Source organism: Schistocerca americana, chromosome 3 (assembly GCF_021461395.2).
Source record: "Schistocerca americana isolate TAMUIC-IGC-003095 chromosome 3, iqSchAmer2.1, whole genome shotgun sequence".
Lineage (NCBI taxonomy): Eukaryota > Metazoa > Arthropoda > Insecta > Orthoptera > Acrididae > Schistocerca > Schistocerca americana.
In genome coordinates, this window is record NC_060121.1 from 608,730,788 (window position 1) to 608,754,208 (window position 23,421).

General features: G+C 42.2%; 1 protein-coding gene across 1 annotated transcript in view; it reads right to left on the reverse strand.

Moving 5' to 3' along the window:
• Positions 1-714: 714 nt before the first annotated feature.
• Positions 715-23,421, reverse strand: part of LOC124605631 (loricrin-like) — an 82,729-nt gene continuing 60,022 nt past the window's right edge. The window contains exons 5-6 of the mRNA XM_047137448.1: positions 9,179-9,429; positions 715-996 (exon numbers count right to left, since the gene is read on the reverse strand). Of these exons, the coding sequence (XP_046993404.1) occupies positions 943-996; positions 9,179-9,429 (305 nt within the window). The 3' untranslated portion in view covers positions 715-942. The remainder of the gene's footprint in view (positions 997-9,178; positions 9,430-23,421) is intronic.

A 23,421-nucleotide genomic window follows, 5' to 3' on the forward strand; every position in this document is an offset into this window, starting at 1 on the left:
ATGAATAAAAAGTGGACTCGTTTTTCGTTCCATTGATTAACAGAAGTTGCTAACCCAAGCTACTCCAGAATGCTGGAAGTTCTCAAGGTACCTCGCAGGAACCTTTGGAAGTCCTCCCTAGCGATAAACCAGACCACGCCTGCCACCCTACCATTACACATTCTCGTAAGTATTATTTCAGAGCACTGAAACTTCTGTTATTTACGTGTCCGGAGTGTAATCTCAAGTTGTCAGTATTCATATTTTAATTATTTGTTGTTTTCATTCGTTTGTGCGTTCAATGAGAATTGGCTTGTGAATGTTGTAGCTACCGTGAGTCACCAGTTTGCTGTATGAAGTTACCAAGTGTTCCTGGTGCAGTGCGTGTCCAGTCCCGTTGACAGACTCCACCACATGACTGTAAATTGCGTGCGTTGAAGTTGTTGTTATAAATTGTCTTAAGATTGCGGTTTTGCAGGTGATTATATTCTTCTATTTGTTGTTAAGCCCTACGATAGTTAGATTTCACTCTTTTGTGGAGTACTGGATTCAGTAAATAAAATAATTAGCTTTTAGAACAAGTATTTTTTTGAGTGGCAACTATTGCTATAGCTCCTTGCCCTCAATCCTTCAAGATTTTTTTTCAGAAACATTCTTTTCATAGTAGAGAAATATTACAATAGTTGCTGGAAATTAAGGATGCCATTTGCCAACATATTATTTAAAAGCTGAACAATTTTGGAAATGTATTTATTTAGTATATTGTACATATTCTAAAATAAACAATAAACAGGTAAATAAATATTCTACAAAATAGAAGAAATAGAAAATTGGTGGTGATTTACAATCCAATTCAGGTATCACAGGTATTGAATTCCTGAAATGTGGAAACAGGTAGTCACTTGATACCTATAATTTGGTGTATGTATATGTTGTTGTATTTTGATTATAAAGACGTCATTCTCAGCCCAGGTTGTTGAGGAGCCGATTTACTGAATTCAGTGCAGAAATAGGTATCTGAAAGAGAGAAATGTGATGCTTTAGTATGAATATGCAGCGTTGCACATGAAACAAAATGAAATAAAACAGATCAAACAGTGGTAGCTCAGGTAATACTGATTCATGCATTACGATGTAAACTTAAAACTCTCTTTCTCTTTTACTCTCTCTATTTCTTCCCCTGCATCGTGACTCAAAAATGATGATTTATGACTGCAGTTAAGTAGAAGGACCGTCTACTAATCAAATATTTCCAACTGGACCAGAGTCTCAAATATCAAACAGCTATACGCAAAAATTACGGAGAAAAAATAGTTTTTGTGAACTGTTGTAATTTCTGAGTGCAGTTAAGTGTGATAATTGTATAAAAGTTATTGACTTTGTTAACAAAACATAAATATTTATGATATTACCACGATAAACTACTGTTGATATTGGCCTTGTTCAGTGTTTCGTTGTGCAAGGTTAGTATATGATTAACTTATTTAAGTAAAAATTTCATTTTGATCTAAATTGTTGCTAACATTACCTGTCAATATTTTCCAACAATAATAATTAAAATTCAGTCTTGTAAGGTTCAGGTGCTTTAGAATTTGCATACTCGATTATGAATGTATTTATATTTTGCCATGAGGAGTATTGCCATCGCTGTTGACAGGCATAATTCCCATAAATATACATTGAACTGAAGATGAAAATACACCAACTGCCATGCACTGCAGAAAGCACTTTAGTATTTGCTTTTTCTGACTCCAATAATGGCTTCACAATTACAAGTAATGTCAAAAACTTGTCGTGGTCGTGTGACAATGAATTGGAATATGCGAAGTGCAAAATACATTTTGTTTGCTTATCAACATAAATCATGGTAGAAATTTAAACATATTGAATTGACTTAGAAGATGCTTAGTTACTTTTTACTCTACAGTCACATGGAGTGTTTTCTTATTTAATGAACATGTCTCAGTTTGACGTGCATATGAAGACTTCAGCATTCATTACAATGTCTTTCACATTAGAAGAGTTACAGGGCATTAACATTAACTTTTCATTTAGTGGAGAGCTGAAACACTGACAGTATCCTTTAGTTCTGTGAAACTGTTTGGTTGTTTTCTTGAAAGACTAGATCGTGAGCAAAATGTGGATCTGGATTGTTGAAGACTATGCAGAAATTGTTCTGGACCCGACACTTACATCGTGATGTTTGCCATGCAAACCCTTATCGTCTTGTATCATACTGTGATAACAAACAGATGATGTAAGTCATATGTATGGTAACAAATAATTAGAAAAGGCATTGAGTCACTAAGGAATAAGACATATCACACGGCTAAATGCCACAACCCAGTGTGAGTAAAACAGAAGCGTGTTGCTTCCATTTAAATAATCGGTTGGTGAACGTAAAATTGGAAGTAAGTTTCAGAGGCAAAATTCATCGTCATAATTGGAGCCCAAAATATCTTGGTGTCATTCTGCACCATATATTATGCTTCAAACAACACCTTCTTAACTTGGCCCAAAAGTTGAGGACTCGAAACAACATTCTCCATAAGCCATGCGGAACTAGCCGGTGATCTTCAGCAACCACCCTGCGAACTTCAGCTCTGGGTTTGGTGTACTCACGTACTGAGTATTGTGCATGTGTTTGGATGAACAGTCATCATACAAGGCTTGTTGACACCCAGGTGAATACGACAATGAGCATAATATCTGGCGCAATCAGATCTACTCCATTTTATTGGCTTCCACTGTCAACTGGTATAATGCCTGCTGATCTTCACAGATGTGCTGCCCTTATGAGGGAATTCCACAGGATCTCAAGGAATTCTAATCTACCTGTGCATAGCGACCTGCCACTTTTAAATCGAAAGAAACTGAAGTCACATCATCGAACTCTGTGCGATGCTGCTGACATGGTTTCTAAGGATTTCAAACCCCTTGAAGAATGGAAAGTTCGGAGGGAAGCAGTGACTGATGAGCCCCTGCACAACATCTTCTTAGGTGCTAAACTTCCAAGTGGATTCGACCTACCACGTATAACGGATCTTTTACGTTGGGATAAATTTATTTTATTTTTTCTTAGATGTTTTCGTTAAATCGCTGAATAAATTGTAATTAGCAATAATTTAATTATGCAGAGTAGAAAAAATAAAGTCAAAGAGATGTTCATTGGGCAGACATTGTCGTAATGTAACGTCGTTGCGTTGTTCGGTTGTTAAAACAAGTCGTTTGTGTTCCGTTCTGCTGTTCGGTCGCGCGCGTACCTGAAAGGAATTAATTCGGGGACTAAAATAAACTTCCACATAATAGTTACGATTCGATGTTCCGACAAAAGGGGTTAACGTCAGTGTTAATTTGAATTGTGGGCGACAGGATTAGTTTTGACAGATACGTGAAAACGGACGTAACGAAACTTGTTCGCGTATCATTCTTGAACGTGACTTTTTATTTAATTAACGATTGCGGGCTCATTAAAAGCTATTATCTCATGATTAGGATCAATCCCTCTTTCCTCCTAGATGGTTATCATTCATTAACATTTACGTCATAAGAAAAAGGATTATTAATAAAAGTGATGTTAAATGACAATTACGCGTTATTCCGTTCGTGTGGAACCGACTAATATCTCTGAAATGACATTGATATATAATTTGTGTTAAATACTGAACTGAGATAGGAAGTAAATGAAATTAGTGAACATTTGATACTGAGATTATAGAAGCAGAAGCGCTTAAGGTTTCTCTTCTCTAAAATGGCAAAACAGGTACGAACTTTAACTCGATAGTCGACATTATGTATTGCAAAGACATTAGCATTTCATACTTATTTTGACGACGCGCTGTTAAACAAAGGAACGGTTAGTCTCTGTACGAGTAATAAAATTAAATCTAAAAACATAATTAACATCGGCGAACTCCTCTTTAACAAACTGTATTGCGTGTCGTCATCGGGCAATAACTGCTCAACCCTGGAGACTTGTGTGGGTAAATTAGAAGTCGGGCATATAAAACAAACTTAAAAATCCATTCAAGCTACAGTGGAGTCGGCACAACACGACGTGGGTAGTTATACACGCAAGACCTGGACTGCCATCAACAGAATCCGTACCAGCCATGGTCGATGCAGGGATGCTGTCTTTAAATGGAAGAAGCTGACTAATCCAGCCTGTGACTGTGGGGCTCCATACCAGACTGTTCACCACATTGTCAGAGAATGCAGGATTCGAGCCTATCACGGTGCTGAAGAGGACTTCCTGCTAGCAACTCCAGATGCAGTGCGCTGGGTTGAAGGACTGAATATTCAGTTGTAAAGCCAAACTTAAGTTTGGGTGTAAATATGTATATATGTTTACGTAATTTAATTATATGAAATGTCTGTGTTAGCCATATGCTAAATAAATGAATAAATCAGTGACTTTGTAACACTTATGTTAGACTTAATTGTGTTTGCTACATGTAGCTTCTATGTTTTCCTACGTGTAATGTAATATCTGTGTTACTATGTTCTTTGCTTCAACATGTGTGTAAATAAGTCTTCTTATTTTCTGTAAAGTTATTTGACAATAATTTATTTGTAATTGTATGTTTTGTATCTATGTAATAAAAATATATCAAAGTATTGTGTGTAAAATTGGTTCATGCATGTGGCACGTAGGTTTATATAGATGTATAACCTGAATGGAAGTCCCTCCACCAGGGAAAACTGTAAGCGGGAATGTAAGAAGGTGGTTTGCCGCGAAGTACCGCAAGAAGTCTTTGTGACATACACAGTCGGCGGTCAGCATTCATCCATTTAACACCAGATTTGCTAAATCAAGCAAGAATAACCGCAAGATTGAATTAATTATCCTTCTGATGGGGATATATATTGTCTGTTAAGTCTTGAGATTTGTTGGTTTGCTCTGAATTAATATACTTCAAAAGAATTAGTGGTAACAAAAAGTCGTAATTAGATTGTTTGATTTTCATTATTAATAGAATCTTTGCGTAGTGCTAAAGGTAACAGGCAGCTGTTGTGATTATAAGCAGGAGTTATAGGCCATTACAGTTTAAATTTTTTCTGTGTTATTATTTAATTAATAGGTTTTAATAGTGCTTTTCTTCACATTATTGTGTTTATGTGTGTATCCTTATTGTGTTTGTTTTAAGTGGTTGTCCTAAACCCAGTCAGTAGGTAGAGCAGTCTCTGAATCACTTCCCCTCCCCCGACACCCTGATTTGGTAGTTCAGTAATTCTCACAGCGAACGTGTTTATGAAGTGCAACAACCATTCTAGAGATATTTCAGTTCATGTAAATCCAACTGGCTACAACTTATTGAAAATGTAGCAGATTAAGATATCTCTTATGCTCTACATAATGCTCCATCTGAACACAAACAATAACCATGTTGGTTAGCATTAGAGTTCGACATTTATTTCTACTATACTGTCTTTCAATAGTAAAGTATTAAAGTCACCGCACATCTGGATTAGCTTGCGCCCTCCTTACAAACTGTTAGTGTGTAATGAACACTGTCTTTTTTGCTTTAGTACAGACGGTGCACGTTGGTGACAGATACTTCGTTGCTAAAACATTTTAAACTTTCATGTGTGTTGCTCATGGTTAGCTGCCTGTCACAATTCTTGCTAGATTATACTGTTAGTTTGAAGTTCAATTTACAAAGCAGATTTAAGACCCATGTAAAGCTACAACAGTAGTCAGTTTTCTTCATTAACAGTGTATTTACTTTGACTCACATTGCCTAATTACCCTCTTTTATTTAGGAGACATCAGTTTCACTTTACAACCACAATAGCACTGGCTCCATTCCAGATAAATTACACTACTGGCCATTAAAATTGCTACATCACGAAGGTAACGTGCTACAGACGCGAAATTTAACCGACAAGAAGATGATGCTGTGATATGCAAACGATTAGCTTTTCAGAGCATTCACACAAGGTTGGCGCCGGTGGCGACACCTACAACGTGCTGACATGAGGAAAGTTTCCAACCGATTTCTCATACACAAACAGCAGCTGACCGGCGTTGCCTGGTGAAACGTTATTTTGATGCCTCGTGTAAGGAGGAGAAATGCGTACCATCACGTTTCCGACTTTGATAAAGGTCGGATTGTAGCCTATCACGATTGCGGTTTATCGTATCGCGACATTGCTGCTCGCGTTGGTCGTGATTCAGTGACTTAAACAGAATATGGAATCGGTGGGTTCAAAAAAATGTTCGAATGTGTGTGAAATCTTATGGGACTTAACTGCTAAGGTCATCAGTCGCTACGCTTACACACTACTTAATCTACATTATCCTAAGGACAATCACACACACCCATGCCAGAGGGACGACTTGAACCTCCGCCGGGACCAGGCGCACAGTCCATGACTGCAGCGCCCTAGACCGCTCGGCTAACCCAGCGCGAATCGGTGGGTTCAGGAGGGTAATACGGAACGCCGTGCTGGATCCCAACTGACTCGTATCACTAGCAGTCGAGATGACAGACATCTTATTCGCATGGATGGATCGTGCAGCCACGTCTCGATCCCTGAGTCAACAGATGGGGACGTTTGCAAGACAACAACTATCTGGACGAACAGTTCGACAACGTTTGCAGCAGCATGGACTATCAGATCGGAGACCATTGCTGCGGTTACCCTTGACGCTGCATCACAGACGGAGCGCCTGCTATGGTGTACTCAACGACGAACCTGGGTGCACGAATGGCAAAACGTCATTTTTTCGGATGAATCCAGATTCTGTTTACAGCATCATGATGGTCGCATCCGTGTTTGGCAACATCGCGGTGAACGAACATTGGAAGAGTGTATTCTTCATCGCCATACTGGCGTATCACCTGGTGTGATGGTATGGGGTGCCATTGGTTACCTCTTGTTCGCATTGACGGCACTTTGAATAGTGGACGTTACATTTCAGATGTGTCACGACCCGTGGCTCTACCCTTCATTCGTTCCCTGCGAAACCCTACATTTCAGCAGGATAAAACACGACCGCATGTTGCAGGTCCTGTACGGGCGTTTCTGGATACAGAAAATGTTCGACTGCTGCCCTGGTCAGCACATTCTCCAGATCTCTCAGCAGTTGAAAACGTCTGGTCAATGGTGGCCGAGCAACTGGCTCGTCACAATACGCCAGTCATTACTCTTGATGAACTGTGGTATCGTGTTGAAGCTGCATGGGCAGCTGTACCTGTACACGCCATCCAAGCTCTGATTGACTCAGTGCCCAGACGTATCAAGGCCGTTATTACGGCCAGTTGTGGTCGTTCTGGGTACTGATTTCTCAGGATCTGTGCATCCAAATAGCGCGAAAATATAATCACTTGCCATTTCTAGTATAATACACTCCTGGAAATGGAAAAAAGAACACATTGACAACGGTGTGTCACACCCACCATACTTGCTCCGGACACTGTGAGAGGGCTGTACAAGCAATGATCACACGCACGGCACAGCGGACACACCAGGAACCGCGGTGTTGGCCGTCGAATGGCGCTAGCTGCGCAGCATTTGTGCACCGCCGCCGTCAGTGTCAGCCAGTTTGCCGTGGCATACGGAGCTCCATCGCAGTCTTTAACACTGGTAGCATGCCGCGACAGCGTGGACGTGAACCGTATGTGCAGTTGACGGACTTTGAGCGAGGGCGTATAGTGGGCATGCGGGAGGCCGGGTGGGCGTACCGCCGAATTGCTCAACACGTGGGGCGTGAGGTCTCCACAGTACATCGATGTTGTCGCCAGTGGTCGGCGGAAGGTGCACATGCCCGTCGACCTGGGACCGGACCGCAGCGACGCACGGATGCACGCCAAGACCGTAGGATCCTACGCAGTGCCGTAGGGGACCGCACCGCCACTTCCCAGCAAATTAGGGACACTGTTGCTCCTGGGGTATCGGCGAGGACCATTTGCAACCGTCTCCATGAAGCTGGGCTACGGTCCCGCACACCGTTAGGCCGTCTTCCGCTCACGCCCCAACATCGTGCAGCCCGCCTCCAGTGGTGTCGCGACAGGCGTGAATGGAGGGACGAATGGAGACGTGTCGTCTTCAGCGATGAGAGTCGCTTCTGCCTTGGTGCCAATGATGGTCGTATGCGTGTTTGGCGCCGTGCAGGTGAGCGCCACAATCAGGACTGCATACGACCGAGGCACACAGGGCCAACACCCGGCATCATGGTGTGGGGAGCGATCTCCTACACTGGCCGTACACCACTGGTGATCGTCGAGGGGACACTGAATAGTGCACGGTACATCCAAACCGTCATCGAACCCATCGTTCTACCATTCCTAGACCGGGAAGGGAACTTGCTGTTCCAACAGGTCAGTGCACGTCCGCATGTATCCCGTGCCACCCAACGTGCTCTAGAAGGTGTAAGTCAACTACCCTGGCCAGCAAGATCTCCGGATCTGTCCCCCATTGAGCATGTTTGGGACTGGATGAAGCGTCGTCTCACGCGGTCTGCACGTCCAGCACGAACGCTGGTCCAACTGAGGCGCCAGGTGGAAATGGCATGGCAAGCCGTTCCACAGGACTACATCCAGCATCTCTACGATCGTCTCCATGGGAGAATAGCAGCCTGCATTGCTGCGAAAGGTGGATATACACTGTACTAGTGCCGACATTGTGCATGCTCTGTTGCCTGTGTCTATGTGCCTGTGGTTCTGTCAGTGTGATCATGTGATGTATCTGACCCCAGGAATGTGTCAATAAAGTTTCCCCTTCCTGGGACAATGAATTCACGGTGTTCTTATTTCAATTTCCAGGAGTGTATATGTGTCCAATGAATGCCCGTTTATCATCTGCATTTCTTCTTGGTGTAGCAATTTTAATGGCCAGTAGTGTAACTATTGCTTACTATCAATAAGTAATCTACCTGATAACGTAACGAAGTCCGATACCTTGACATCTGTACACGATTACGACCAACTTAAAATCCTGTATCGAGAGTAACGTTATTGGCATCTTGTCCTTGTTGTGGGAACAACCAATAGTGTTATACCTGTCTTTTGTCTTAACAGGAGTAGCAATAGCCGGCAGAGTTACAACTTGTCCCGAAAAGTCCCTGACAGCAGAAACCATCAGTTTAAGAGGTGAGACTGTTTGAATCATCTGTGATATTCCAAGGTAAATGTGTTTCCCCTATTTCTCGTTACACGGCTGGAAGGAGGAGACTAGCAGAGATTGTGGCACTCACGTTGAAGATGGCGTCGTAGTTGGCGGGGTGGCCGCCTGCAGAGCCTCCTGCCGAGGCCGACGCCGAGGCGCCGGCGCTGGACGCGGCACCCGAGCGCGAGCCCACGGCTCCCTGATGGCTGGCGCTGTTGGAGCTGCCCTGGCTGTACGTGTACGTCTTCTTGGGGTAGTGCCGTCCCGCGCCCCCGTAGTTGCCGTAGCCTCCGTAGTTGCCGTAGCCTCCGTATTTCACCACCGTCACCCCTCCAGAGGCTGCACAGTCCAACACAACGAAAAAATTTTTCAAGTGAGCCACTCGGTGGCAATACCATTGTGACAAATAATAAATATCTAGGACAAATAGAGGTGTAGGGTGGGGTGAGAGAGAACAGTGGCGTAGTGGGGATAGAGTTGAAGTGAGGTTGAGGAGGGAGGTTGAGATAAACGTGCGTACCAATGATGAAAAAATGAAGGAGCGGGTGGGGAGGGCTAGCTGGTAGGAGATGGGAAAGGAGGGTTAAATTACGGGGTTTTTCAAAAGATAACAAAGTAGCCTCGAGGCTAGCGCATTGCTAGTTTCACTTATCATACAATTAAATACATCCAACAAAAATTGCCAGTTGTTGATAGTATGCAAAAACGTAGTATAAGATGTCGTGCCCACTTGAAACTTCGCTTTTCTCAGCCACACCCTCTATTGGAGCGCCACAATGCAATTAATTTTATAACAAATGTACTGACAGTACGCTATTCTCGAGGTTACTTTGTTAACATTGAAAATCCTTATATTTCTCCCCACTCTTCCGAAATCCACTTATTATGAGCCACTCTTGCCCCCTCCCATACACCCACATATTTTTAAATATTGGTTTTTATCCTTCTCTTTTCTTCACTTAACATGCATCTGTACAATACCGCATTCCTGAATACATACAGTGATATGTGCAAACCAATTAAGATACATAATACAATGCATAGATATTTCATGATTTCATGTAATTGAAATATGTGCATGATAGTGTCCATGATGAACGATAAATAGTAGTGACTGTCCACAGTTAGACTGAATATATATATTTCACAGTAATGTCACCAATTTTGTATTCATAAAAGCAAAGTTTATGCATGTATCTCTGAAGAACTTTGCAATTACATCTACTGGTAAATGATCGATGTAAGGTGATGACCACATAGTTTTAGGTAGTTGATTGTGTCACACGTTCTTATCAAAAGTTTGAAGTGTGGAGTCAGTTACATGCTGTGTATTTCCCATCTGAATTTTGTTTTCATAAGCAATGAGATGAATACACTAAGCAGATTCAGAAGTATGTAGGTTGCAGTAGGTACTGGGAGATGAAGAAGCTTGCACAGGATAGAGTAGCAGTCTCAGGACTGAAGACCACAACAACAACAAGAAGCAATGACATCTCTTTCTATGGGCTGGAGATCCACATAAGGTCACAATCCATTTAATTGTAAGACAAATGTAACTGACACTACACTAACCTCATGGCTACCAAGTTATCTTTTGAAAACCAACGTAATTTCCCCTTCTTTCCCGCCACCTTGCCTCTAAGGACTCCCTTCGTTCTCCTTCATTCTGTTTCGTCATTGCTACCCACGTTTATCTCAACCTTTCCCGTACCTCGTACTCAGCCTCAGCCCACGACAGGTCCGTTCTCTCTCCCCACCCCCCAACCACCCCCATCTTCGTCCCCAATTTTAACGATTTATTCTTATCTTTCTTCCCTTCATTCCATGTACACATACGCAGTGATTAATGCACACCTACTGGGATAAATGTAACTTTTATCGTTAACTAATGAATTTTATATACTCAAAGTAGGTTCATAATGTTGTCCATCATAAGCTGCATATAGCAGTCAATATTTACAATGAGGCTACGGTCGTATACAGTTTATAAGTAAATCAATAACTCTGTATCTGCACTACGATATTTTACCCATGTACATCCTATGAAGGACTGTGCTTTCACATCGATCTCTTAAAGAACAATATGAAGTAATTTTACTCATTTCATCACTACACTTCTTGCATTTGCAGCCTGTCAGAGGCTTTTGCAAGTAAATTTAAATGAGAGATGTATAATGAGTTTCGTATTTACTGTGTACGTAAATGATGAGTTTTGTCTCAAGCTATCTCATCTATCGGTTTGTGATGTAACTCTAGTTAGGACTTTTTCTCTAAATGCAACACCCTCTATTGGTTTGTGTTTTAACTCCACTTACTTCTGTTAGAATACAATTACTTGTAGGAAAAATGTAATAGACAGTTTGTTGGTTTTAAGATTACTTCTTAACTTTTTAAAATTTTTTAAAAAATATGTACACAATCTTGTGGGTAATCGGCAAACGTATCACTGCACCAGTGCCCTCCTGCCTCCGACTTTAATTAAGATCACGCAGCGTTATGATCAGTTTGCTCTTGGCTGTGGTACACAACAGATACTGAGACAGAATGTACTCGGTTTCAAGAGTATTTTAGCATGAACATTTTTTATATTTTTAAAATTTCGGACGATATACCCATGAATTTTAGGAGATTCATTGTGACATTTATGTAATCATTACTTACTTATAATACCTTATATATACTTCTTCGTAACCCGTGGAAAAGATGTAGTATCGAAATGCGTAAAGCAATTTTCATCCGATAAAACGTGTAACTGAGACAAGCAAAGTTTCAGTGACTAATTACAGCACCAAGAAGGACTCAGCTGGTTGGCTCTGCATCAGAGGAAGGTGTAGAGCAAGGTAAGATACTTTTTTGCAGCATGCTGTGTTAATAACGGGAGAGCAAATTGTGTTAACCAGTTTTATGTAGAAAACAGCCAAGATACAGCTTCTGTATTTAATTGATGACAAGTTTTAGGTTACCTGAACCTAATTTCAAAACATCCTGTGGTAGGGAAAGTTAAAATCACAATTTATCTAATAACTGGCTACAAAAATGTAGTGCATATAACAAGATACAGAGCATGTCATACAGGATATTTATACCAAACGGACCAAATGCTATATTCGATAACAGCATACAAACAATGTTATGATTGTACACACACTTCTATCAACGTCAAGTTTTTCAGTAAAGACTAGCAGGGCAAACGTACAACTGATAGTCTATTTCCTACACTGTCACAAGGAAACGACAGGTAGGGGGCGTTCCATAAGGATGCAGTGAATTTTATTACAATTGAATGATATTGAGGTGCAGACACCTCAAGCTTGGTCAGAAAAGTATGAAAGATGAAGGGCGAAGTGGAGGACCACCCATCTGTAAAGAAATGGGATTTGCAACAGATGTGGAGGCCGAGGTGCTCGAAGACGTGTATATCAAAGTAGGGACGACTGTAGAAAGACAATCATGTCTCAGTTTTCAGCTGGGTTTCAAGACTGTTTGCGCGATTCAAACAGCCGGCCGAACCGAGAAAGCCACAGAAATGTTGCAACTGGATCAGACCAGTGCGGATGACTTATGGACCATATGAATCACCATAGAAGAGCGCTGGATATTTCACTATGATCTCGAGATAAAGGAGAAAGCAAAGCAGTGGAAACAGGTAGTTTCACAACTACCGAAACGACGCAGAGGCAACCATTATCGGGCAAAGAGTTGCTCAGTGCTTTTTGGAACTGCTATGTTGTGGAGCTGACAGATTATGCTGGTAAGAGGCAAACCATCACAGCGGCATAGTATCGAAAGCTGACGATATTACGGAAGGCGTCACGGAAAGCTATCAACAGCTCCTCAACAACATCCGAGCTCATCCTCTTCATGACACAGTCACACATGCTATTTCTTTGGAATATCAAATTTTTACTCTCCCTCCCGTATTTCCCTGACATGCTACACAGTAACTTACCTCCCCTTTCTTCAGGTGAAGGAACCACTCAATGGCAAGCATTTCCAGAATACTGACGACGTCTTGTTTCTGATGGGCATTTCCAAAAGGCAGACGTTTACAAAGAAGGTGAGCGTCATTAGGAAAAATACGAAGCATTGAAAGGTGAATATGTAAAGATCAGCTAACATTGTCACCAAAGTTAATGGTCGCCTTGATAAGAATAACTTCATAGCTAGTCGTAATAACATTAGTTAGTGTGATGAAAACACGTGCAGTGCAATTTTAAATGTTGTGTAGTGGCACGTTTAAAATGCACCCAGTTATCTTTGGTTTTCTGCTATCCAAATTTCACTAATATACAGGAAATGCTGAAAAACTTCAGTTCGAAGACGACTGAATATAGACGACAGTTACCCCGAGAAAGGCAACTCGCAAAGTACCATTATTAACTGGAACATCTAGATCTATGGCTCAACTCCTCGCATACTGCTTCTGAATGTACCACGAAAAACACATTATGCTGACTGCAACGCGCATACAGACATTTAAGCAGTCATTATTCGCGGAACATGTGGTGCAATGTCTCACAGTCGTTAGTACGACGGCGGGCTGTAAAGCAATGCTTCCGAATTTTTTATGTGAAAACTCTTAGTTATTATATTGTACACCTTTGTTGTTCATATCTGTACAGGGGATATGCAAAATAATATGAACGTCTGTTAAATGTTATGCCACTCTTCGATCCAGAAACTGTTCTAACGTTGCAGTTCAGTTCCGTGCTCCACATATCACGATTGTACTGTCCTAGCTGTGTGAATGGGTGCATTGTCAGCCTGAAATATGGCATCATTGTTGCTGAACGACATTTGAATCATGGGGTGCACCTGATTTATTAAAATGTTCATATAATCGTTGGCTGTAACACGGCCTTTGAGACTAATGATGGGACGAACAGAATACCATGATATGGCTGCACACACCATCACACTTCCACCTCCATGATTAACCGTCGGAATCAAGCAGACAGGACTGTAAGCTTCTTTTGGCATTCTCCAGACGCAAACCCGATCCGATGTTGCAAATAACGAAAACGTCCACTGATCAACCGTCCACGATTTATGCTCCTGACACTATGTTTTACGCTTCTTTGCGTTGGTTGTCGTCACTAATGCTTTTGGTATAGCAGCTCGTCCATGAATATTCGCTTTATGGAGTTCTCGACAGAGAACCATTTCAACAGTGCGTTGCTGTTCCTGCACAGCTTGTTTAACTGCACGTTCAGATGGAAATGTGAACTTACAAGAACACGTGTTTCTCGAAACGTGCCGAAAACCCTGGTAAACACTCTACGATGAGGAATTGGACATGTCGGAAATCGCCGATGGTATTCTTCCATGGCCGTCCGTTGTGGCCGAGCTGTTCTAGGCGCTTCAGTCTGGAACCGCGCGACTTCTACGGTCGCAGGTTCGAATCCTGCCTCGGGCATGGATGTGTGTGATGTCCTTAGGTTAGTTAGGTTTAAATAGTTCTAAGTTCTAGGGGACTGATGACCTCAGATGTTAAGTCCCATAGTGCTCAGTGCCATTTATTCTTCCAAAGCAGCAGGAGCACTACCAGCTTAGAAGCAGTAACCATACATCCTATCTGCACTGTCTTCATTAGTGTAAATGTGTGGCATTTTGTACAGCTCGTGTACAAACACAGTTAACTGTTTGCTTCTCTCTGGTACACACTCAATTCCTCGCACTACTTTACTCGTAATACACCACGGACAGCTGAGAGTTAACTGGCTAATTTAATGGCAGAAAGACATCCCGAGCAAAGAAGTTGAAATCAACGAGGCAGGGTGGGCTGGAACAAAATGTTAAAGAGTTTGGATTGGTAAGAAACACACGTGAGCGATACTATCACAGAAAAAAAATGTATATTGAATGTATTCTAAATTGTAAAGTTTTCGGAATAGGGCAATATGTTCATATAAAGTTTCTTGCTTCAGATGAGCATTCCTGTCATATCCCTGAATATTGACGTTTCCTCCTGGGACACGCTTTTACAGGCTATCCGTATGTACTATATGAGAACTCTTTGTTTTAATACGAGTACAACGGAAGTTTGTACGCTGTTAGAATTTTACGTTATTTCCTCCTGTGTTCTATATGAAATTATGCAATTTTAAATAGAAATACAACCTGTTATATCTACTTCTTAGATTCTCGCACGCCCCTTGCACTCGCGCCGCGTTACTTGATTGTCACAAGACTGTTCGAGCAGGCTCGCTACTGTATCAACCACTGTGGCATATCTCGATCCAGTTTGAGAGCAAATATAGTTTGGCCACACCTATGTGAGATCTGAATTTTTTCTGATTTTACCGGTGGACCAGTTTGTGAGGCGTATGTGCTAGTAAGTGATATGTTTCTTGATTCTTTATTGAATACGAGCTCTTGGAATTTTTACAGTAGTCCACGCCTATTTTTAATTTCATTTTGCCTTCTTACAAAATTTTGCATGATCCTGAACCACAGCTACGAGAAGTTAATCCAAGTTTATGATTGAGATTTGTTCAATATGTTATATTACAAGGTCACGAAAACGTTCCCAGAGACACTAAATGGAAAATATTATTATGTAGTACTCGTATTATACCATTTTCACGCCTTAGTTTCCCATCTTCTAAGTTCACTGCCAGGCCGCTAGGCACATGTCGTTCTGTTTTCGTGTCGTAACAAGGGCAGTTATCTGCTTATGTTTTGGTGTTCTGTGTTCTCCACTCACGACACTTTTTCTCTTTTCTCTGCAGAGAACCTGCTCATTCCGTATTTTGTCAGTCCACTTAATTTACAACATTCTTTTGTAGCGCCGCACCTAGAAATGCTTCGATTCTCTTCTGTTCACTTTTCCTTCGCAGTTCATGATACATTACCATTCAATGCTGTGATTCAAAAGTACAATCTCAGAAAATTCTTTCTCAGAAATAAGCCCATGTTTGATACTAATAGAATTCTTTGGGGCAGGAATTCCCTTTTTGCTTTTGTTAGTCTGCTTCTTATGTCTTCCTTCCTCCGTCCATCATGGGTTATTTTGCTTCTAATGTAGCATATTTCCTTAACTTCGTCTGTTTAGTAATACCAGTTTTGATGTTCAGTTTCTTGCTATTCTCTGCTACTTCTCGTTACTTTCTTCTTTCTTCGATCTACTCTCAATCCATATTCTGTCTCATTAGAACGTTCATTCCATCCGACAGGTCCTGTACTTCTCCATCTCCTTCATTAAAGGGTAGCAATATCATTAGCGAATCTTATTATAGATATCCTTTCACATTGAATTTTAATCCCAATAATGAAACTCGTTTTATTTCCGTCATTGCTTCTTTTTAATACGAGCACATCGTTCTAGATCGTCTAATCTTATTGTTTCCTCTTGGTTCTTGTATGTATTTGATATTACCCTTCCTTCTCTTCAGTTTATTCGTATTTTTGCACCATTTTACATTGTGGAAAGCTTTTTGCAGGTCGACAACTCTCTTGATTTTTCTTCAGTCTTGCTGAGCGCAATGTCATGACTGCCTCTCTGGTGTCTCTACCTTTTCTTAAGCCAAACTGATCCGCAATTTTTTCCCTTTTTTCTGTATATATTATTCTTGTCAGCAACTTTGATGCATGTGCTTTTAAGCTGATTGTGTGATAGTTCTCACAGTTGCAATTTGATGCTGTTGTGTGGATGATGTGTTTTCCCGAAAGTCTGCTGGTATGGCGGGAGTCCCATAGGTTCTGCACAACAATATGAATAGTCATTTTGTTGTCACTTTTCCCGAAGGGATGGATGTTATCTATTCCTTCTGACTTGCATGATCATAAGTATTCCAAAGCTCTTTTAAATTTCGATTCTAATACTGGATCCTCCATCTACTTCATACCGACTGCAACTTCTTCTTCTATCACGTCATCACACAATTCCAGACAAAACCTCCCCTTTTTAGAAGCCTTCAATGTACTCTTTCCATCCATCCACACTCTCCTCCACTTTTAACACTGAGATTTTCATTGAACCCTTAATTTTACCTTCCTTATTTCTGATTTTACCGAGGGTTGTTTTGGCTTTTTTATATGATATAGTCGGTTCTTCCGACGATTAACTATTTTTCTGTTTCTTCACATTTTTCATGTAGCCATTTCGCCTTGACTTCCCCTCACTTTCTGTTTACTTCATTTTTAAGTGATTTATATTGCAGCATTCCCATCTTTTCCTCAATATTTTTGTTCATCCTTCTATTGTCGATCAACTTAAGTAGGTTACTTCTTCTGTCACCCGTTACCCAAGTCTTGTTCATAGTTACCTTCCTGGCATCTATGTTTGCCTTTCCACCATGTGTGACTGAACTTTTTAGAGATATCCGCTCCTCTTCAACTGAACTGCCTACTGTGGTGTTCCGTATAGCTTTGGCTCAAATGGCTCTGAGCACTATGGGACTAACATCTTAGGTCATCAGCCCCCTAGAACGTAGAACTACTTAAACGTAACTAACCTAAGGACATCAAACATATCCATGCCCGAGGCAGGATTCGAACCTGCGACCGCAGCAGTCCCGCTGTTCCGGACTGCAGCGCCTATAACCGCACGGCCAGCGAAGCCGGCCGTATCGCTTTGTGGACATCTTATAGCGAACTACAAACGCGTCTCATTCTTGCGCCTGAGTTCAGTATCCAACTTACTTCCACAATTATTCTTCCATACGATTGACTTAAACTTGAATCTAATCTTCATAATTACTAAATTGTGATATGAGTCCATGTCGTCTCCTTGGTACCCCTTCAAATCGATAATCTTATTTCGGAATCTTTGTCTAGCCATGCTGTAGTCCAACTGAAATATCTACTCATGTATCCGGGACTTTTCGGCGTGTACCTCCTCCTCTTGCGATTCTTGAACAGAGGATTCGCTTTTACTACTTGAAAATTACTGCAGAATCTAATTAGTCTTCTCTTCCATTGCTGCTACCAAGCCCATATTCTCCCTAAATTCTTTCTTCTATTCCTTTCGTTACAACTGCTTTCCAGTCCTCATGGTCTTCTTCTCACTTTACATACAGAATTACACGCTCAATATCCTCTTATACTTCCACTATCTCTTGATCTTCTGTTTTCGACTACGACATGTACACTTGGTTTACTGTCGACTCTGGTGAGAAGACCCCAGTCACTAAACTCTTTACACTAACTCGTTCCCTGCCCTACTTTCCTGTTTACAATAAATCCTACTCATGTTATACCACTTTCTGCTGCTGTTGATACTACACTATAGTGGTCTGACCCGAAATCCTTGTGTTCGTTTCCCTGCCTTTTATCTAGATTGAGGCTCAACATTTCCCTTTTCAGATTTTGTATCTTCTCTACCACTCTAAAACTTCTTACATTCCACTCCCCGACTTGTAGATCGTTACGTTCCGTCGTTTATTACATTTTTTCCTCACAGTCACCTCGTCTTGGTGGGTAACTCCCGGAGATCAGCATGGGGGACTAATTCGGAATCTTTGGCCAATGGAGAGATCATCGTGACACTTTTTCATTTACAGGACACATTTCCTGTGGGTACATTTTATTTGTCTTTAACGCAGTGCTTTCCATTGTCTACTGCATCCTCACACCTTTGATTGTAGCTGATTCAGCCGATTCTTTGGAGCTGTGTTCCACCCCAAGGACAAGAGAGAGAGACGTGAACATCTGTCCACTCACCCGACCTCTTTGATAAGGCCAGTGGCCGAACATGGATGACTTCTTTTACCGGGAGTCTTCGGCCACCCTTGCTGATGATATTTATTCAAAATCTAAACAGTGGGCAGAGTCGACTCCAGGGGCCAGGAAGTTTTAATCACTAGTAAAAGATGCTGTCCCAAGGCCAGAGCACTCGGAACATACCCACGCTCAAAAGGATGCAGCATTTTATTCCATTATCGTTTCTGTTGCAAGAGTCGCGGTCGCAGTTCAGAGGATGAAAGCTACGTAGCTCGTAGTCAGGCGTCGGAGGAACAATAGCGCTCTGAAAAAAGCGATGTGAGAATGTGGTCGGGCGCGGCCTTCGCAACGCGGCCTCGGCTTGGCCTGGCGTGCCCACACTGGAAACAGCCTGCTCTCGCCGACCAGGAAGCCTGATTGGAGCTCCCGCGCACGCCGCACCCGCTGACAGCCGAATGCGTCAAGAGTGTTTTCCGTACTGTCGCCCAGTGAAGAAAATACGAGCTTAAAGAATATCGGCCTAGCTATGTGACTGGATTAAGTGATTCAAGGTAGAGAGAACTTGACATACCGTTGTTAAAACAAAGAAATGGTTAGATGTTATAGTAACTTCAGGCGTCCAATGACTGAGTGCTATAGGACGGCTACCTCTGTCGATATGTATAAGAAAACTGATCGACATCTCGGAAACTAAGTGCAGCTGTTACATGATAACGCTATCACTTATAGAGAAGTCGCAACGCTAGGAAACTGTAGCGGAAAAACTATTAATGACTCCCTAAAAAAGGAAAAAAACACAATGGTCTCCTTGGAGCGCTGTAGATGGATTAGAAGTGACCCTCCACCGGTGGCGTACTTCATAGCAGTGAAATGGTATGTACACTGATGAGCCAAAACATTATGACCACTTGCTTAATAGCTTGTTTGTCGTCTTTGGAACGAAATATATCACTGAATCTGGGTGTCAGGGATCCGGCAGTTTGTTGGTAGGTTTGTGGGGTTGTGTGGCATTATATTTCTACTCAAACGTCATGTAATTCGAGTAAATAACGGGCCGCTGATTTACGTACGCGGTAATGGCGCCGACAGCGACCCAAATGGAGCCATAGGATTTACATCAGGCGAATCTGGTCGCCGAGACACCAACGTGAATTCACTATAGTGCTCCTCAGACCACGTTAGCACGGTTCTGGCTCTGAGACACGGATAATTGTATTGGTAAAGGATGACAACGTCGTGGGGGAAGACATCAAGCACGATGGGATACAGGTGGTTCGCAGCTGTCAGCGTGTCATCGATTACTACGAAGGTCCCATTCAAGCGCAGAAGAATGTCTCCCATAGCAAAATACTGCTCCCATCATCCTGCGTTCGTGAGGCACAGCACTCTTCGAGCCGCCATCTACCTCAGTGACAGCGTTTGGCGAGACGACCATCGATCTAGTATGGCAAAAATGCGATTCTTCCTCAGTGCCTGCTGTAAGACATACCAATAGTATAGGAATAAACTAGATGACCAAAGTTCAGTCCGTTTATACATTTCCATTGAAGAGCTACACCACTCGTCCATCTTCTCCACACACGTACTTGTTTAGCATATGTATATATATATATATATATATATATATATATATATATATATATATATATATATATCACTGTAGACTGTATTTGCTTTACGAGGACACAGTTCAAATAAAAAAATAATTTTCTGTATTCACATTAACATCAATACTGTAATCGTAATTGACAATACCGTTGGGTCAACATGTGATCACGTAGGGGTCGTCTGCAGCGGAGCTCCATGCTCAGCAATGTACGATGAGCGATGTGCTCCGAAACACATGTACGTGCACAAGCATTGTGTTCTTTCGGCAGAGATGCCACACATCACCATCTGTCCTACTTTAGGGAGCAGGCAAGCCTGCGAATCCCACGTTCTGTGAAGAGTCGTGGACGTCCAACCATTTAGTGCCTAGAGGAACTTTCATTATCCTGCTACCTCTTTCCGTAGGTGCTCACGACAGTAGCACGTGAACACTCGACCAGCTTCACCGTTTCCGAGGCACTCGTTCTCAGGCTCTGCATAGTAATAATTTGCCCTTTGTCAAAGTCGTTTATTTCAATAGATTTTCTCATTTGCAGTCCGTATCATTGCTAGGATGATTCCCATCCGTTTCTGCTTCGCTTACATACATCTTGTATCGCGTCACGTGCCCGCAACGCCACCAGGATAGATCCGACGTTTAACTGGGCAGTGGTCATAATGTTTTGGCTGATCGGTGTATGTGACTGTCGTTTATGTGGAATCCGATGTTAATAAAATGATCAACGTGGAGACGTAATAAAATGGCAGAAAGAAGTTACCCTGATTAGGCTTTCCCATGACTACATCATGAATGAAGTAGAGTGGCCAGATTTGTTTGTGAACCATCGCGGATTTGCCGTCTTGTCTACAAGGAGCAGTGTATCACTCGCAGCCATTGAATACGGAGTAAGAACAGTGTTCGTAAAGAATTCATAATCGACAGGGAATCGAGACATCTGTCATCCCTTGTCATTAAAAAGAGACAAGAATTTTTTTCTGTCAGTGAATTCAGGTCCATTTGAAGCTGTTTCCGAGGAAACACTGCTATGACAACTCCGGTCAGTGGAAACTTTGATTTGGGTATTTTGAGAAACGTTATTACTCACGGCGACAAATGAAAATGTACTTATTCAGCGGGCGAAGAAACACATAAATTGGCATCGAATGACTGTAGATGTATAGTGAGTTACGAAAATACGCCGTTTTTCCACTTTTTAAAGGAGACAAGTCGTGAAGCATGCCGTCGGTCCAATGGTCAGACTGGAGGCTGTTCTGTTACGTTTTTCGAGTGTTCTTCATACCATGAGCTGGGCTCACTCAGTTACCGTGAACATGAAACAAGATACTTCTCGAAGACCAAGCGTTGCCCTAACTTCTGCATCTTCATGATGAGAATGCTGTGAATCCTTTCATCTTTCAGGACAACAACATATATGTTCGCAGAGCTCTACGCATACATTCCTGGTTGACAAACACTCATGTACTCGGTCGCACCTCGATTGGCCCGCTAAATCACCCGATCTTATTCCAATAGAAAATGTCTGTGCCCATTTGGAACAGTAGGTCGAGCTTAGCAATGGACATTCTCCTAATTTTGTGATCCTAAGGGATCTAATAATTTATATGAGGATTCAGATGAACATGGGATACCTAAAGCAAGTTACGCACTCTCTTCCTCACCAAATCGAGGCGCTATTACACGATATTAGTGGGACATTTTCTGCAGGCGATTAATTGCTTGTCTGATGTGGTTATAATGCAACCCCTGCAGAAGTTCGATACTTTCATCAAGGAACGGCAACTGGCAGTCAACCTCAATGAATACTGGGAAATAGGTCAGTCACGGAAAACTACTAATCGCGCGCTTTTGGACGACACGGCGTGATAATTTATGGGAATATCAGAAGTGATAAAAGTCGCTAGGCATTGGACCAGTTTCCACTCTCATGTCGCTACTAAACTTGTCTCAGCGTGTAATTCATTGTAGGGTGGCTCTGTTGTTGCCATGTTGTGTTGTCTTCGACGTGCTGAGTTTTGCATCGTGAGATGTTAACTACGCGAGTCACGTTTTATTTACCAACGGCCTTGCCACGCTGGTAATACCGGTTCCCGTCAGGTCACCGAAATTAAGCGTTGTCGGACTTGGCTAGTACTTGGATGGGTGACCATTCGGTCTGCCGAACGCTGTTGGCAAGCGGTGTGCATTCAGCTCTTGTGGAAGCAATTAAGGATCTACTTGATGGGGACGTAGCGGCTCCGGTCAAAAAAAGCAACAACGACCGGAAGAGCGTTGTGCTGACCACATGTCCCTCCATATCGATGTCCAATGACACCAATGGTCTGAGGATGACACGGCGGTCAGTCGGCACCGCTGGGCCTTCAAGGCCTGTTCGGAAGGACTTTAGTTTAATTTAATTTATTATGTCGTATTTAGTACACAGAAGCAGATAGCGTGCTTCATTCAGTGCTGTATACTACCGATCAGGCTACGTTAGCAGCGAGCAATCACTGTCAGTATCGATCGAGTAACCTTTGATTGGTATCGATTCAGTTAACCACCATCACCCACGCCACCGTGTGCCTTGTTGGAGTGCGCGAATAGTAACAGTAGTATATCTGAGACTTTGTGTACGGAAAGCAGATGCAAGGCAGCGATTGATTATGAGAACCTTAAGCAAATGTATTCACTCACGGAAGGGGCACCTTATAAAAACCCCATTTAAGCCAAATCCTGCTTAATGCTGTTCAGTCTGGGACTCTTGCCAGGTATGATTAATAAAGGAGACAGTGAAGGTGTAAGGAAGAGCGGAGTGTTTCTTCACGGGTGCGCGCAGTAAGCGCAAAAGCGTCACGGATATGCTCAACAAACTGCACATGACAGTTACTGTTAGAGAGGCATCGTGCATCACGAAGAGGTTACGCTGTCACAATAGCGAGAGCGTGCATTAAAGAGGAGTGGGACTGTCTGTTACTTTCTAACTAATATATCCAGAAATTGCAACTCATGCCGAGGCTTACCGACATAATTGACGAATATGATCAGAAAGGGGGAGGGGGAATGATAAAGGCACCCGATGTACC